This window comes from Rhinatrema bivittatum, chromosome 3 (assembly GCF_901001135.1).
Source record: "Rhinatrema bivittatum chromosome 3, aRhiBiv1.1, whole genome shotgun sequence".
NCBI lineage: Eukaryota > Metazoa > Chordata > Amphibia > Gymnophiona > Rhinatrematidae > Rhinatrema > Rhinatrema bivittatum.
In genome coordinates, this window is record NC_042617.1 from 321,060,936 (window position 1) to 321,076,051 (window position 15,116).

General features: G+C 43.5%; 1 protein-coding gene across 1 annotated transcript in view; it reads left to right on the top strand.

Annotated features, from left to right (window-relative positions):
* The window catches only part of CDK19 (cyclin dependent kinase 19), a 529,893-nt gene that overhangs the window by 240,127 nt on the left and 274,650 nt on the right, over positions 1 to 15,116 (top strand). The window contains exon 4 of the mRNA XM_029595265.1: positions 925 to 1,065. Within this exon, the coding sequence (XP_029451125.1) occupies positions 925 to 1,065 (141 nt within the window). The remainder of the gene's footprint in view (positions 1 to 924; positions 1,066 to 15,116) is intronic.

Consider the following 15,116-nt stretch of genomic DNA (forward strand, 5'->3'; position numbering starts at 1 on the left):
GGCTAACAGACTATCACCGTCGTGCACCCCAGTATCGCTCCAGGGAGTGGGTTCTGCTACCTCCTGGTAGAAGTCCGCAATGGGCCGCTCCAGAGCACTGCATGTAAGCTGGGTAGACATCGCCCCAGTGTCAGCCAATAGCCGGGGCTTTCAGAAAAAGTTTGATAAAATGTTGTCCCCTCCTGCAGTGCACCTTTGCCAGGACCAGAATTCAGTAGGCAAATCTCAACAAGGTCGGGGGTTAGTCCAGTCCCTACACTAGTGTTATTACATTCTTGTCTGAGCTGAGTGTTGCCTGTTGGCTGAGTATTGACATGGTTGTTTTTAATCAAGTTTTTTTGCTAGTCTGTCCGCAGTTAGCTTTTGAAGAGAATCCTGGCAGGGTTATATATACTGTGACGTCAGTTTGCTCCCTCTCCATCTGCTGGTAGAGGTGCATAACCCACTTGTTCTGGATTCATCTGACTGTCCTAAAGAAAAGGAAATTATCAGGTAATTAGTAATTTCTCATTCACTGTTTGTGCATTGATGTTATGCCGAGCTGACAGAAATCTGCAGCCATTGCAAAAGGCGAGTTATCCTAATTTTCTTTAACTATATTTTTCCATTCTAAGCATATTGTTTGTCTCATATATGGTTAAAATAGTTTAATTTTACATTTGATACAGTGGTGGCATCAAAGACTAGGTCATCCAAAGCAAAACAAAATAGTTGCACCAAGATGTCGTCATTGTATGAAAACCACTGCTGGAAAACAAACACTGATGTTATCAGATCTTGTATACAAGTGTTTATTCCAAACAACAGGACGTATACCCTTGATCTTGGTGTACAAAAGCTGCATCTTACCCTTCTTCTGTAGCAGTGTTTCTGATAGGTTATTTGCACTGGTTAAGGTTTTTGTCACATTTGTTTGAATTTCAGCACATCATCAAGTTTCATCGTGCCTCAAAAGCAAATAAGAAACCCATGCAGTTACCAAGATCTATGGTGAAGTCGCTGCTTTACCAGATCCTTGATGGAATCCATTACCTCCATGCAAACTGGGTGCTCCACAGAGACTTGGTAAGTACCACATCTTGGGGCTAGCAGAGGTACGAAGGCTCCCTCCATCCCTGCCAGGTTTTCTGTGATTGTAACTGGATACCACTAAAGTTCGTAGAACCAAAACAAATTATAGGTCGCTATTGTTTTTATATCAGCTGCCTCCAAACAGAGACAATGGCACTTTATCTGGTAAAAGCCAAAATCCATTAGCCACGCAGGGATTTGTAAGGAGGTACAGTGCCACTGGGAATTTTTAACTTTCTCATAATCCATTGCCCTTAGAGATAGCACAATAGTTTTCACTTTATAAATATTTCTCTTTCATCCCAATGTGAGACTTTTTTTATTCCAACAGGAGAATGAAAGGTTCAAATCTAACTATTTTATGACTATTCCTTTGCAACTGTTTGTTAGTTGTGTGGTACAAGGTCCGATCTCTTGACCTTGCTCCTATCATGTGATGGGACAAGGTCAGGTCTGTGCCATTTTGAAAAATGTCGCTGACTGGGCCAGGTGCTAGGGGGTGCCCCAGGCTGCATCACTAGTGATTCTTCTCATTTTACAAGTTCAGGGGGTGCGGGAGGGAGTTTGGGGAGTCCCAGTGAACCCCATTGATCTGATTTGATAATCTTTGGAGGGGAAGTGAGAACTAGAGGAATTGGATGTGGGTAATGAATTTTTTTGAATGCGGGGTTGGGAGAAGGTCATGGCTGTATGTGTAGTTAAAACTTTTTTTTTTTTTTTTTACTTTGAAGTGTCTGGGCCACCTTGAGAAGTGGCTCCAAGTGGAGCTGGAGGGTACAGCACCTCATATGTGGTGTAGTGCTATAGAAATGTTAAGTAATAGTAGTAGTAGTAAGTCAGCCCTGATCCTTGCTCAAATTGTAGTTTTGGCCTTCACATTTTTCAGGGTCTGAATGGCCCTTTAAATGTAACGCGGGAACTTTAGGGTCCCGCATTAGGGTCCCAGGCTCCCACAACTATATTTACCAATTCCTCAGGAGGTGGTAGTATTTTATTGTAGCTGACCACTTTCTCGCTTATCAGCGAATTTTATTTATTTATTTAGATTTATATTCTGCTTTTTGCACTTTTTTTTCAGCGCTTCAAAGCGGATTACATTCAGGTACTGGAGGTTTTTCCCTATCCCCAGAGAGCTTACAATCTAAGTTTGTACCTGAGGCAATGGAGGGTAAAGTGACTTGCAATAAAATATTTACATCATATTGCCTAATAATGACCTGCTTTACTTGCATTTGCATTATTCATGCATTCAAATTGCATGCAAAGCAAGTCATTGTAATAGAGGAGGGAACCTGGGCAGGACCATACAAATCACTTGATATCACCATGATAGAGCTCTTTTGTGTGATATACACTGTTTAACACACAGAGCACTACCGTGGCTTAATGCATCTCCCAGCTAGATTGTAGCCTTCTGTGGATTTGGAAATACCTATAGTACCTGAATATAATCCACTTTGAAGTATTAAAAAGTGGAATATAAAGCAGTTCTGGAGGGTCCACTAAAGGTCCTTTTCAATAGATTGTTAGAGACAAGAGTAGTTCTGTGGCACTGGAGATGGGCAAATGTTGTATCTCTTTATAAAAGTGGAACTAGGAAAGAGGTTGAAAATTACAGGCCAGTTTATCTGATCTCGACCATGGGATAATTAATGAAGACTCTACTGAAGGAAAAGATAGTGGAACTTCTTGAATCCAGCATGGATCCCTAGGGGAGATCATGTCAAATAAATCTTATCTATCTATTTGACAAAAGAACTAGTCAGAGGATAAACTCTGGATCTGGTATACTTAGGTTTATTGAAAGAGTAAAACTTTCCATCCAATGTATACACAAAATAGAAGAAAAACAATTCAAACCATAAGAACATAGGAAATTGCCATGCTGGGTCAGACCAAGGGTCCATCAAGCCCAGCATCCTGTTTCCAACAGAGGCCAAACCAGGCCACAAGAACCTGGCAATTACCCAAACACTAAGAAGATCCCATGCTACTGATGCAATTAATAGTAGTGGCTATTCCCCAAGTAAACTTGATTAATAGCCGTTAATGGACTTCTCCTCCAAGAACTTATCCAAACCTTTTTTGAACCCAGCTACACTAACTGCACTAACCACATCCCCTGGCAACAAATTCCAGAACTTTATTGTGCTTTGAGTGAAAAAGAATTTTCTCCGATTAGTCTTAAATGTGCTACTTGCTAACTTCATGGAATGCCCCCATGTCCTTCTATTATTCAAAAGTGTAAATAACCGATTCACATCTACTCATTCAAGACCTCTCATGATCTTAAAGACCTCTATCATATCCTCCCTCAGCCGTTTCTTCTCCAAGCTGAACAGCCCTAACCTCTTCAGCCTTTCCTCATAGGGGAGCAGTTCCATCTCCTTTATCATTTTGGTTGCCCTTCTCTGTACCTTTTCCATCGCAATTATATCTTTTTTGAGATGCGGCGACCAGAATTGTACACAGTATTCAAGGTGCGGTCTCACCAAAAAGAATATTGCCCCAGGATGATGATATGGAGACAACTACATATGTTCATCCCCTTATCCCCCTTCCCCTTGCTTGACTTTTCAGGCTCTCTAGAGCCCCTTCTCTCTTTTCGCATATCATCTCCCAGTTCTCCTCTCCCCGGTTCCATGTAATTTCAACCTTTTGTTACAATGTAAACCGATATGATGTGTATTTTAATGTTGGTATAAAAAAGATGTTAAATAAATAAATAAATAAAAATAAATAACATTGACACGTAAAGCAATATGTCTCCCTGCAGTTTGTGCAAGTATGACCTGAAGCAGATGAAAAATAGTCAAATAACCATGCAGTTACTAACAGTCTAACAAAAAGCCCTAACCCCACAAGAACTCCCAACCCTCCCAATCCCAAAGAGAGCACTAAGGTAAAAAATTTAAAAGAAAAGACAAAAGGTTAGTTCTAAATCAGCTTGGTGTCCCCATGACAGGATTGACTATCGCCCTTTTCCAAAAGTAAAAAAGGATGCCCAGATGGTATCAAAAATAGCTGACTTGCCCCTCATCGACCAAATTATTCCATAGCTGCAATATTTTCAGCTTTCTGCATCAAGTCCTACCAAGATGGCTGGCATTTATTTTTCCATTTTCTTGCCAGGGCTACTCTTGCTGCTAGCAACAGATGTTGAAGTAATCTCTTTATCCTCACTGTGGCATCACCTTGCATATCTTCCCCATTAAGAAGACTGACACAGAAAGAAGTCAATTCTGCCCTGTAATCTTGGTGAGAGTCTTATGTATCTCAACACATTAGAAAAGGTGGAAGGAAGGCTAAATGACTACTGGCATGGTTGAAAGCTGAGGTGAGAGAGGCTATAATATCTAAAAGAACATCTTTCAAGAAATGGAAAAGGGATCTGAATGAAGAAAAGAGGAAACACATGAACACTGACAATTCAGATTCAAAGCATTGATTAGGAAGGCAAAGAGAGAATTTGAAAAGAAGCTTGCTCTAGAAGCAAAAACTCATAATAAAAATTTTTCGGGTACATGTGAGGTAAAAAGCCTGCAAGAGAATCGGTTGGACCATCAGATAATCAAGGGATAAAAGGGGCACTTATGGATGACAAAGCCATAGCAGAGAGACTAAATGAATTCTTTGCTTCAGTATTCACTGAGGAAGATGTAAGAGACATACCCATGTATACAGAAAATCCCCCCTCACAATTCAAATCAAATGTACTATTAGCAGTCATAATAGACATTATCGGCAGGATGATGCCTTCTTTTCCTTACATATAATCATCGGCTATGGTACAGATTCTAACCGCCATAGCAAAAGACTTATTGTGCAATATTTACAAGTGCAATGTCAAGCAACATTTAAAGGTCTTTGTTCCATTGGCCCCCTGATGCAGTTATTGAAACACAGCCAGTGTCGGGGCATCTTGGACTTTCAGATGGCATCTTTAAGATAAGTTCTATCTAAATACGTATTATCTTCTCAGGTGGACTTTAATGTCAAATTTTATTTGCATAAGAAAATATTTAAAAAGTGATCTTTCAAAAAAACTGTACCAAAGCTGATGTTTATATGTAAGGCAAAGAAGGCATCGCCCTGCTAGTAGTGCCTATTATGACTGGCTAATAGTACATTTGATTTGAATTGTGAGGAGGGATTCTCTGTTTATATCTTTGCACCTTCCCCCTCTATCTTTACACATTTAATTCTATTGTACTGGGGGTATACCAATGCCAGAAATTCTGTTCAAAGGTGATGATTCAGAAGAGTTGAAACAAATGTCAGTGAACCTGGAAGATGTACTAGGGCAAATTGACAAACTAAAGAGTAACAAATCACCTGGCCAGAGTGCTTAAAGAACTGAGAAATGAAATTACGGCCCTGCTACTGGAAATTTGCAGTGAATCTGACGTCTGTGCCAGCAAACTAGTATAAACTATCATAAAGAACAAAATTGCAGAACATATAGATAAGCATAGTTTAATGGGACAAAGCCAACATGGTTTTAGCCAAGGGAAGTCTTGCCTCACAAATATACAACATTTTTTGAGGGCATAAAAACATGTGGATAAAGGTGAGCCAGTTGATATAGTGTTTCAGGATTTCCAGAAAGCATTTGACAAAGTCCCTCATGAGAGACTTCTTAGGAAATTAAAAAGTCATGGGATAGTGGGCAGTGTCCTATTGTGTATTGCCAACTGGTTAAAAGATAGAAAACAGAGAGTAGGGATAAATGGTAAATTCTCCCAATGGAGAAAGTTGAATAGTGGAGTGCCCCAGGGATCTGTTCTGGGTCTACTGCTTTTTAATGTATTTATAAATGACCTGAAAATGGGAAAGACAAGTGAGGTGATCAGATTTGTTGATGACCCAAAATTATTCAAAGTTATTAAATTGCAAGAGTATTGTGAAAAATTGCAAGAGGACATTGCAAAAGTGGGAGACCAGGCATGCAAATGGCAAATGAAATTTAACGTGGACAAGTGCAAAGTGATGCACTTAGGGAAGAGAAACCCAAATTATAGCTACATAATGCAAGGTTCCATATTAGGAGTCACCACTCAGGAAAAAGATCTAGGGGTCAGCGTTGAAAATAGATTGAAATCTTCTTCTCTGTGTGCAGCAGCATCCAAGAAAGCAAATAGAATGCTAGGGATTATTAGGAAAAGAATGGAGAATAAAATAGAGAATATCATAATGCCTCTTTATTGCTCCATGGGGTGACCTCATCTTGAATATTGTGTGCAGTTCTGGTCACTACATCTCAAGAAAGATATAGCAGAATTGGAAAAGGTTCAGAGAAGGGTGACCAAAATGATAAAGGGAATGGAACAATTCCCCCATGAAGAAAGGCTAAAGAGATTAGGACACTTCAGTTTGGAGAAGAGAGGGCTGAGGGGAGATATGATAGACTCATATAAAATTATGAGTCGAATGGAACCAGTAAAAGTTAAGCAGTTGTTTACTCTTTCAAAAAGTACAAAGACCTGGGGACACAATGACGTTACTAGGTGATACATTTAAAACTAATAAGAGAAAATATATTTTTACTCAATGAGTTGCCAGAGGATGTGAACATAAGAACATAAGAAATTGTGGTGAAAGATGTTAGTGTGGCTGTTTTTAAAAAAGGTTTGGACAAGTTCCTGGAGGAAAAGTCCATAAACCATTATTAAAGTAGAGTTGCAGAAATCTAGTGCTTATTCCTGGGATAAGCAGCTTGGGAATCTATTGACCCCTTGGGATCCTGCCAGGTACTTATGACCTGGTTTGGCCACTATTGGAAACAGGATACTGGGCTTGATGGACCTTTGGTCTGACCCGGTAGGGCAAATCTTATGTTCTTTTGTAATGCGCTTATTTTTTGATAAAGGGGCAATCCCACTAAATGTGAAAAAAAAGAGCCATCTCTTTTGTAGTTATGCCAGAAAAACGGAGAAATAGAAGCATCCCATTTACTAATCTTAACAGGGGTTAGATATGATCTTAGCAAGATCTTCAACTGTGTACTCACCAAACTAAGAGAAACAAAGCAATGAAAAGTTTATCTCCGAATCGGTGACCAAAAACCCATTAACCTGCTCCCCCAACACTTCTTCCCATAAGAGATAAGATTTGCCATACTGGGTCAAGCCAATGGTCCATCATGCCAGGATCCTGTTTCCAAAAGTGGCCAATCCAGGTCACAAGTACCAGGCAGGATCCTAAGAGTAGATTTATTTATTTATTTTATTTATTTATATATTTTATATACCGGCAGCCGTTTGCACATCGTGCCGGTTTACAGGTAACTTACAACCAAGGGTATATAGGCAAAGCCTTTACAATGAACAGTTTGTAACATAAAACTCAGTAACATAGCAATAAAACAAGATAAATAAATAGGGGAAGGAGGGATGTGGGTGGACGAGACCAAAGACAAAAGATAGATTCCAAGCTGCTTATCCCAGGGATATGCAGTGGATTTCCCCAAGTCCACCTTAATAATGTCTTGCAGGCTGCCTTGCAGTACCTGACCACAGGTTTATTAATTAAAAAGGGAAGGAGAAAATGGCCCTTTCACTGTGCTCACAGTGCCATGGCTGAGCATTGTCATTTGTCAGCACAGCCCTCTGCTTCACTCTTCCTTTTGGCTCGGTTCATTAAAGGCTTTCAGCCTCCTGGGTTGGAAGTGGCTTCATTCGGTCAGCATTTGCAGGTGAGCTGCCAGCTTCCTCCCTCTGCTGTTGCCCGGCTTGTGAGGAGAGGTGCGGATGAGCTGGGGTGTCTTTTGCTGTGCCAGGTAGGCCATTGCTCAGGGGCGGTTGGGGGCTCCTGCGGCCCAACCCTTATATACTGATCAGGAAGGGGCAGGTATATCCTTTCTCAAAGCTCTATATAAACTTGAAATCAAACCCTTATGACCCATTTGATCAAAAAACTTATTCAAACTCAAAATGCTCTCTGGTCATATGATTTAAGGTTAAGGAAGGCTCAAAGCAGAATATTTAATCTGAAAAAATTGAAACACCCTTTACCTATCAAATTGCCAGAAATTTCCATTGAGACAAAAGTACCACCTGTAAAAAAACAAAAAACAAGAAAAACTTGAGTGAGTCTTAGTTTTTTGGTTCTTGGCAGCCTCCGACCGATCCCCCCTACCGGCTCTCCCGCTCCTCTTCGCTGCGGCCCAGCGCGTTCCGTTCCACGGCAGGCCTTCCAATGCCTGCCGCATGGCCGCCAATCCCATCCTTCTCCACCCAGCAGGGCTCTCCTTAGGCGAGCGCGTGCGGGAAGCCCCGCCCTTTAAAGGGGCAGTGACGGGAAAGCTTAGGCCAGCCCTGAAAGATGACTTCACTAAGGAGGAGTATTTAAACCCCACAGCTACCTGCAAGACTTTGCCTTTACAACAGGTCTCCTCTTCTGAGTGCTAGTTGCGGCTCCAGATGTCCTGTTCCTGCTTGTTCCTGCCTTGATCCAGTTCCTGCTTGTTCCTGCCTTGATCCAGTTCCTGCCTTCGTGCCTGCTCCATTTCCTGCCTTGTGATCCTGCTTCCAGTTCCTGCCTTCCTGACATTGCCTTCATTCCTGCCTCGTCCTTGCTCCTCAGTTCCAATATCCAGTCCTCGACTTGATTTCCAGGTTTGACCTCGGCTCATCTTCTCGTCTCTGCTTGTCTGCTGCCCGTCTCAACCCTTGGCCTGGGTTGAGACGGGCAGCAGACAAGCTGCCCGTCTCAACCCAGGCCCAAGCTGCTTGGGGGGGGGGGGGGGAGGGAGGAAGCGGACGTTGTGCGCTGCGCTTCCGCTCCCCCCCCCCCCGACAGGAAGTTCGGCGGGCAGTACGGCCGACGCCCGAAGATAGCAGGAGTCCGGTGGCAGCAGGAGAGGCAGCTGATCTTCCTGCTTTGGGGGAGAAAGCGGAAGCTGTGCGCGGCGCTTCCGCTCCCCCAAACAGGAAGTTCGGCAGGCCGTTTGGTCCGAAGATAGCAGGAGGCCGGTGGCAGCAGGAGAGGCAGCTGATCTTCCTGCTCTGGGGGAGAAAGCGGAAGCTGTGCACGTGCTTGAATGAGTGTGTGTGGGTGAAAACTGGAGCCTGGGTGTGTATGTGGGTGAGAATGGAAGCTTGAATATGTGGGTGAATGGGAGCTCGAATGTGTGTATGTGTGGTTGAGAATGGGAGCCTGGGTTTGTGGGTGGGTGAGAATGGGAGCTTGAATGTGTGTATATATGGGTGAGAATGAGAGCCTGGGTTTGTGTGGGTGGGTGAGAATGGAAGCTTGAATATGTGGATAAGAATGGGTGCTTGAATGTGTGTATGTGTGGGTGAGAATAGTACCTTAAATGTGTATATGTATGGATGAGAATGGGAGCTTGAATATGTGTGGGTGAGACTGGGAGCATGGGTTTGTGGGTGAGAATGGGAGTCTGGGTGAGAATGGGTGCCTGGATGTGCGTCTGTGTGTGCATAAGAATATAAGCCTGGGGAGGGGTGAGAAAGTGAGAACTTGAATGTGAGCTTGTGGGGGGGGGGGGGGGGGGGGAGCATATGAGAGTGACAGCTTGAGTGTGTGAGAGGGAGTCTGTGAGAGAAAGCGTGTATGTGTGTGTGTGTGTGGAAGGGAAGAAGACAGTAATAGAAGAAAGACACTGAAAAGGAATTAGGAAATGAGCTATAAGGGAAAAAATGGGAAAAAGAGACCAGGACCAACTGATTAGAAAAATACAAAGATCAGACAACAAAGGTAAAAATATATATCTATATTTTGAGATGTTAGCAATTTAAATATAAGCAACACAACCGCTCTCTCAAAATTTATGGACAGGTAGGAGCCGTGTATAAAATCGTAATAATAAGAAGGCTAAAGTACCACAAATCACCGTGAATTATGTTTGTATCATTAAGTAAACCTCATACTTAGGCGTAGATGTGAATGCTATGCTGCATAATTTGGCATTATTTATCAGTAAAAAAACAACTAGTAGGCCTGCATGCCTACAGTCCACCCATGTTAACCTTGTGCCCACCCAAAAAATCAATTCTGGCTACGCCACTGATATAGAATGGAAGCAATCCAAAAAAGGATTCCCAAAATGGTGTGGGCTGTGAACTAAAAGCCCTATGAGTCTTAAAGACCTAAATATATAGAACCTAAAGGAGATGGGTAGCCAACAATATGAGAATAAATATGTTCAAAATAGAGCAAAGCAGAGGCAATCATATATTACAAAGCAAGTGAAGGCGTTCCTCTATATGGGTCGCTGTTTAATATATGATTTCCCCTGCTTTATAAGCAATCTTTGTTCAGTCTGGAACATATTTATTTTCCTGCTGTCAGTTACCCATCACTAATTTCATATTTATTTATTTTTAATTTTTATATACCGACATTCTTACATCAGATGTAAATCATACCGGTTTACATTAAACAGAATAGCAGGAAATAAATGTCCATAGTCTAATACAATGAACATTTCTAATTAAAATTGTTAACAAGCGAAAAGAAAAGGTAAAGAATTGGAATAAAGGTTAAATAATAGAAAAATATAAAAGATTTTTTTTTTTTTAGAAGCACAAGGGTTGCACAAAGGGGTGCACAAAGGGGAGGGCCCCTTTGTTGCGCGGCGCCTGATGGTGAGGCGCTCTTCAACCGTCGCCGGAGCTCCCAGTGACGTCGGGGGGGGGGGGGCATGGTCACAGATCGCATCATTCATTTCCCTCACCTCCTGCTGTTGGTTCCGTATCTTTTTTCCCCCTGCCATTCAGTTTAGTGTTCAGTTCTCGCGGGGGCCCAGGATGGAGGGTGGCCTCCCCGCTCGCCGGCGCCTGATGGTGAGGCGCTCTTCAACCGTCGCCGGAGCTCCCAGTGGAGCTTTTTCCATGTTGCTTTTTACAAGGCTGGAAAGTACAGATAAGGTACTTCATGGTCACTGGAACAGCTGCCGGCATGTTTTCGTGCCGGTAAAGATTTTAAAGGTTTTCACAATCTGTGTACATGATCGCACTGGGTTGAAATTTGATGACTTTTCTTCTTTTATGATGATCTTTGATTCCTGAAAATTTTACCACCTCCACCCCCTTTAGTTTTTGCTCCACATGTCATATACCCTAGAACAGCTGGTGTCTTGTTTTCGTGCTGGAGAATTTTCTCAATTTACACTCATCCTGATTTATCTTTGGAAGCGCTTTTACTTCTGTCTGCAGTCTGACACTTGTGTCTAACAGAGCATCAATTCATTCACCATAAAAATGTTTTTTCTTTCACTGATAGAGCCAGTGGCATACCAAGGGTCTCTGGCACCCGGGGGCCAATGCATTTGTGTGCCTCTCCAGCGCCCTCCACCAATCCTTCTTATACTAATTGTTAAGGCCACAGAAAATCAGTGGTGTCTCTAGACAGAAGAATTTGGGGGGGGGGGGGGGGGGGCGGGAACTAAAATGACATTTCCTCATTACACTCACCTCCTGCTTTAAAATTGGGTGTAAAAGAAAAGTCTTAATAAGAAAGTCCAAAGGGTCTTCTACGTAATTTTAAAAAGCTGGCCAGTTTCACACTTCTAATAAACTACTATTAACATTATTTGATAGCTTCATTCAACTAATTCTATATGGCAATGAAAGTGAAGTCTGGAATGTATACAGGAAGGAAAAGAATCCCAATATAAACCCTGCACCTCTAGTTCTGTAACTCTGTGCATCCATAGAAATTCCCCCAACAATGGAGCTTGGATATTTCCCTTACAGCTCATCATACAAAAAATATTTTCCAATTCTGGTGTTATCGCATAGTTATAGCAGCACAAACTCCTTCCACTGCCAGACACGTTGTGAACTAATACAAAACCCCGCAAAAAAGACACTCAAAATCTATACTGCAATCCCATCATAACATAACAGTAACAATAAACCCGACCCGTGAAAAAGCACATGTAAATATTACACTGGGTCCCAGAATACACCACCTACCAGGGAAACAAAACAAACCCGATTGCTACAGATCCCTGAACAGACATTGCATGCTAGCAGAATCTCTCATCTTGGTCACATGCACAGAACAGAGACATATCCTCACCAAATACAGAATAAAGGATCACAAATTAGACAAAAACTTAAATGGAAACCCCAAGAAGCTATTTTCTGTGTGTAACAATGGAAAAACAGAACCACCATTCCTCATAAAACAAAATCAAGAAACATAAAGCTTCAATTATAATAGTAAAACCGTACTAATAAAAGTATATTTTAAAACTACTGATAAATAGAATAATTTCTATTAATTAAAATCATATACATTTTTAAAAAATTTTCCAATCACCAATAAAATATTTCAAAACAGCACATATATTAAATAACACCCAATAATTAAAACAAATAAAGATTTAAAAAAGCCCCTGCTGTCCATACCTGGAAACTTTTATCTTTTTATTTTTTAATCTTTCATTTAAATGTATTAATCGCCTAAATAAACCTAGGCAATGTATAGCAAAAAACATACATAAAATAGTAACTATACATTACATACATATGTCAATAAATAAACTTGAACATGAATAGGCAGTAGCCGAATCAGGCCCGCTGGCCCAATGCAGTCTCTCTGTTACGAGTGCGCGCGGGCGCGGTCGTCGTAAGCGGGTGGTGAGCCCTTGGGCCACGGCAGGACTCAAGGAGGAGCCCCAAGCCACACCGTGGGAGGTGAGCTGAGCAGGCATGGTGAGCCAGGCAGGCAGGAACAGAAGCAGGGAGTCCGACCCTCAGCCGGACCTGCATGCCCATGGTAGCCAACACGGGGAAGTTGACTGATGAACGGTCCTCCGACTGTTCCCGGCCCTTTCGGACCTGCCGCTGGGAACGGCAATGGGCAGCAGGCCGGACAGAGGCGAGGGCAGACAGAGTCCTTACACTGAGGACGTGAGACGAGGGCTGATGCAGACATCCAAGAGAGGCTGAAGCAGACGTTGGAGACATCAGGGCAAGGGCTGAAGCGAGACATAGAAAAGATCCAGGCGAGCAGTAACTCCGATGCTGGGATACTAACATCCGAAGCCCCTTCGGCTGGCAGAAGCTCAAGAGCCCGGGGGACGAATCCCTCCTGTTGGCCACTCCAGGGCCCAACAGGACAGAAGGCTCAGGAACCAGACGAGGACGTAGGTCAAGGCAGAGACACGAAGACATCAGGGCAAGGGCTGAAGCAAGACATTGTAGACAAGGCAGGACGGAAACATGGCACTGTCCAACAGGGCGCCCTACTCAGCCAGCACAGCTAGACTGGTCACGGACCACCCCGTCCCAGACGCGCCCTACACAGCCCAGGAAGGCTGGTCGCGGACCACGCTGAGGAAAGGAGGGTGCAGGGAAACTCCAGGCGAACAGGAACTCCGATGCTGGGATACTGACATCCGAAGCCCTTACGGCTGGCAGGAACAGGAACAGACATCTAGGCAAGGTCAGAAACAGACATCGAGACAAGGTACCATCTAGGCAAGACAGACCACGGTAGACCTGGATCAGGCAAGGTTACAGACAACTGTAGAGCTTGATCCGCAGGCCCTTTGCAAGTGAACAGAAAGTCCTTAAATACTGGAGGTAGAAGGCAACTCCCTGGGAGGAGCTTGCCAGGACCGCCCACCGCTGACCCTATAACTGGGGTAGAGAGCTGCGGGCCAGCCCCTAGGGAAATGGGCGTGGCTGGAAACAGGAAGTCCAAACACAGAGGCATGCAAGCCACAGGCACCGCTAGGCCTCTCAGGCCCTGGAGCAAGTCCCGGATGGAACGTAGGCGAGGCCCTGGCTTCAGAGCGGCCTCTGGAGGAAGGTAAGAGACCTCCTGTAGCACAGCAGCAGGGGGGATCGCAACACTCTCTGCATCGGGGGGTACTGCTTAAGGCCCTCATTTGCATGGCATTTCCATACCAGGGCACTAAGCAGTATTCCTGTTTATGAGCGCACATTCTCTGTTGCCTTGGGAGTAAGTTTTGTGTGCAGAAAATACACACTGAAGTGCATCGGCCTGTAAATTAGCTGAGACAGGGATGGGTGCAGAGGATGGGGGCACTGGGTAAAGGGGGCAGATGCGGGGAGAGAGGAGGGCGGAAAGAAATGGGAAGGAGGTGAGGGAGGATGCTGGGAAATCTAATTTGATGCAGTGTCAGTGTGTTTGCTTAATGGAGTTTTTGTCTTCTTCTAATTTATGAATACAAGCTTCTGTAAGCCGCCTAGAGCTGTGCACATTTCTGGAAGAAAAGAGGCAGGAGGACAAAAGCTGGAGAGCTTTATTTAAAAACCATTTTTTCATATTCCAGCATCTCTAATATATTTGCAAGTTTGGAAGTGACAAATGGTAAAAATGAGAAAGGAGACATTGTAGGGATAAAGGGTGATGTGGAGGGGGTGGGGGAGAGGCTGCTTTTAACTCCTACCCACGACTGTACAATGCACAATACGCTTCCCATTGACTCTGGTCTTTTCTGGATTGTAAGCTCCACGGAGCAGGGACGCTCTCTTATGCGGTGCTTTTTACATGAGAGTAGGAAGGTGGGAGAGCTAGGGAAGAGTAAGGAGAGAAGCAATAGCAATAAGGAGTCAAGAGATGGAGAGAATCAGGGAGAAACGTGCTCACGGTGGCATCAATAAGCGGTAGCACTGGCATAGAAACAGTTCAATGGCGTGGGGAAGCTCCTCTCCTCTTCTCACTGTTAGGTGCACACTGTCCCCAGAGTAGGGGTGGAGGAGGAGCACCACACCAAGCAAGAGCAGTGAGGTGGGCAGCACCTAGGCTTTTAGCAGCCTGCTCTGGCTTGTCCATTCCGGCTGAGCCCTCAGAGCATGGCGTGACTCCTGCTTTCTGCTTTGCAAGGACACTGCTTCACCTTCAATAAAATCCATTTCATCTTATGAACACTTTTGTCAATTTACAGTCTGCTTCTGGAGCTGCACTGTTTATAAGATTTAAATTGTCACGGAAAGAAACCCGAAGACACATTCTTCGAAAGAAAGATCTTGTTTACATGGAAATATTTTTAGTGATGGCAGGTGGGACGAGGAGAAGACAAAATATTTGCAAGGTTGTGTCTG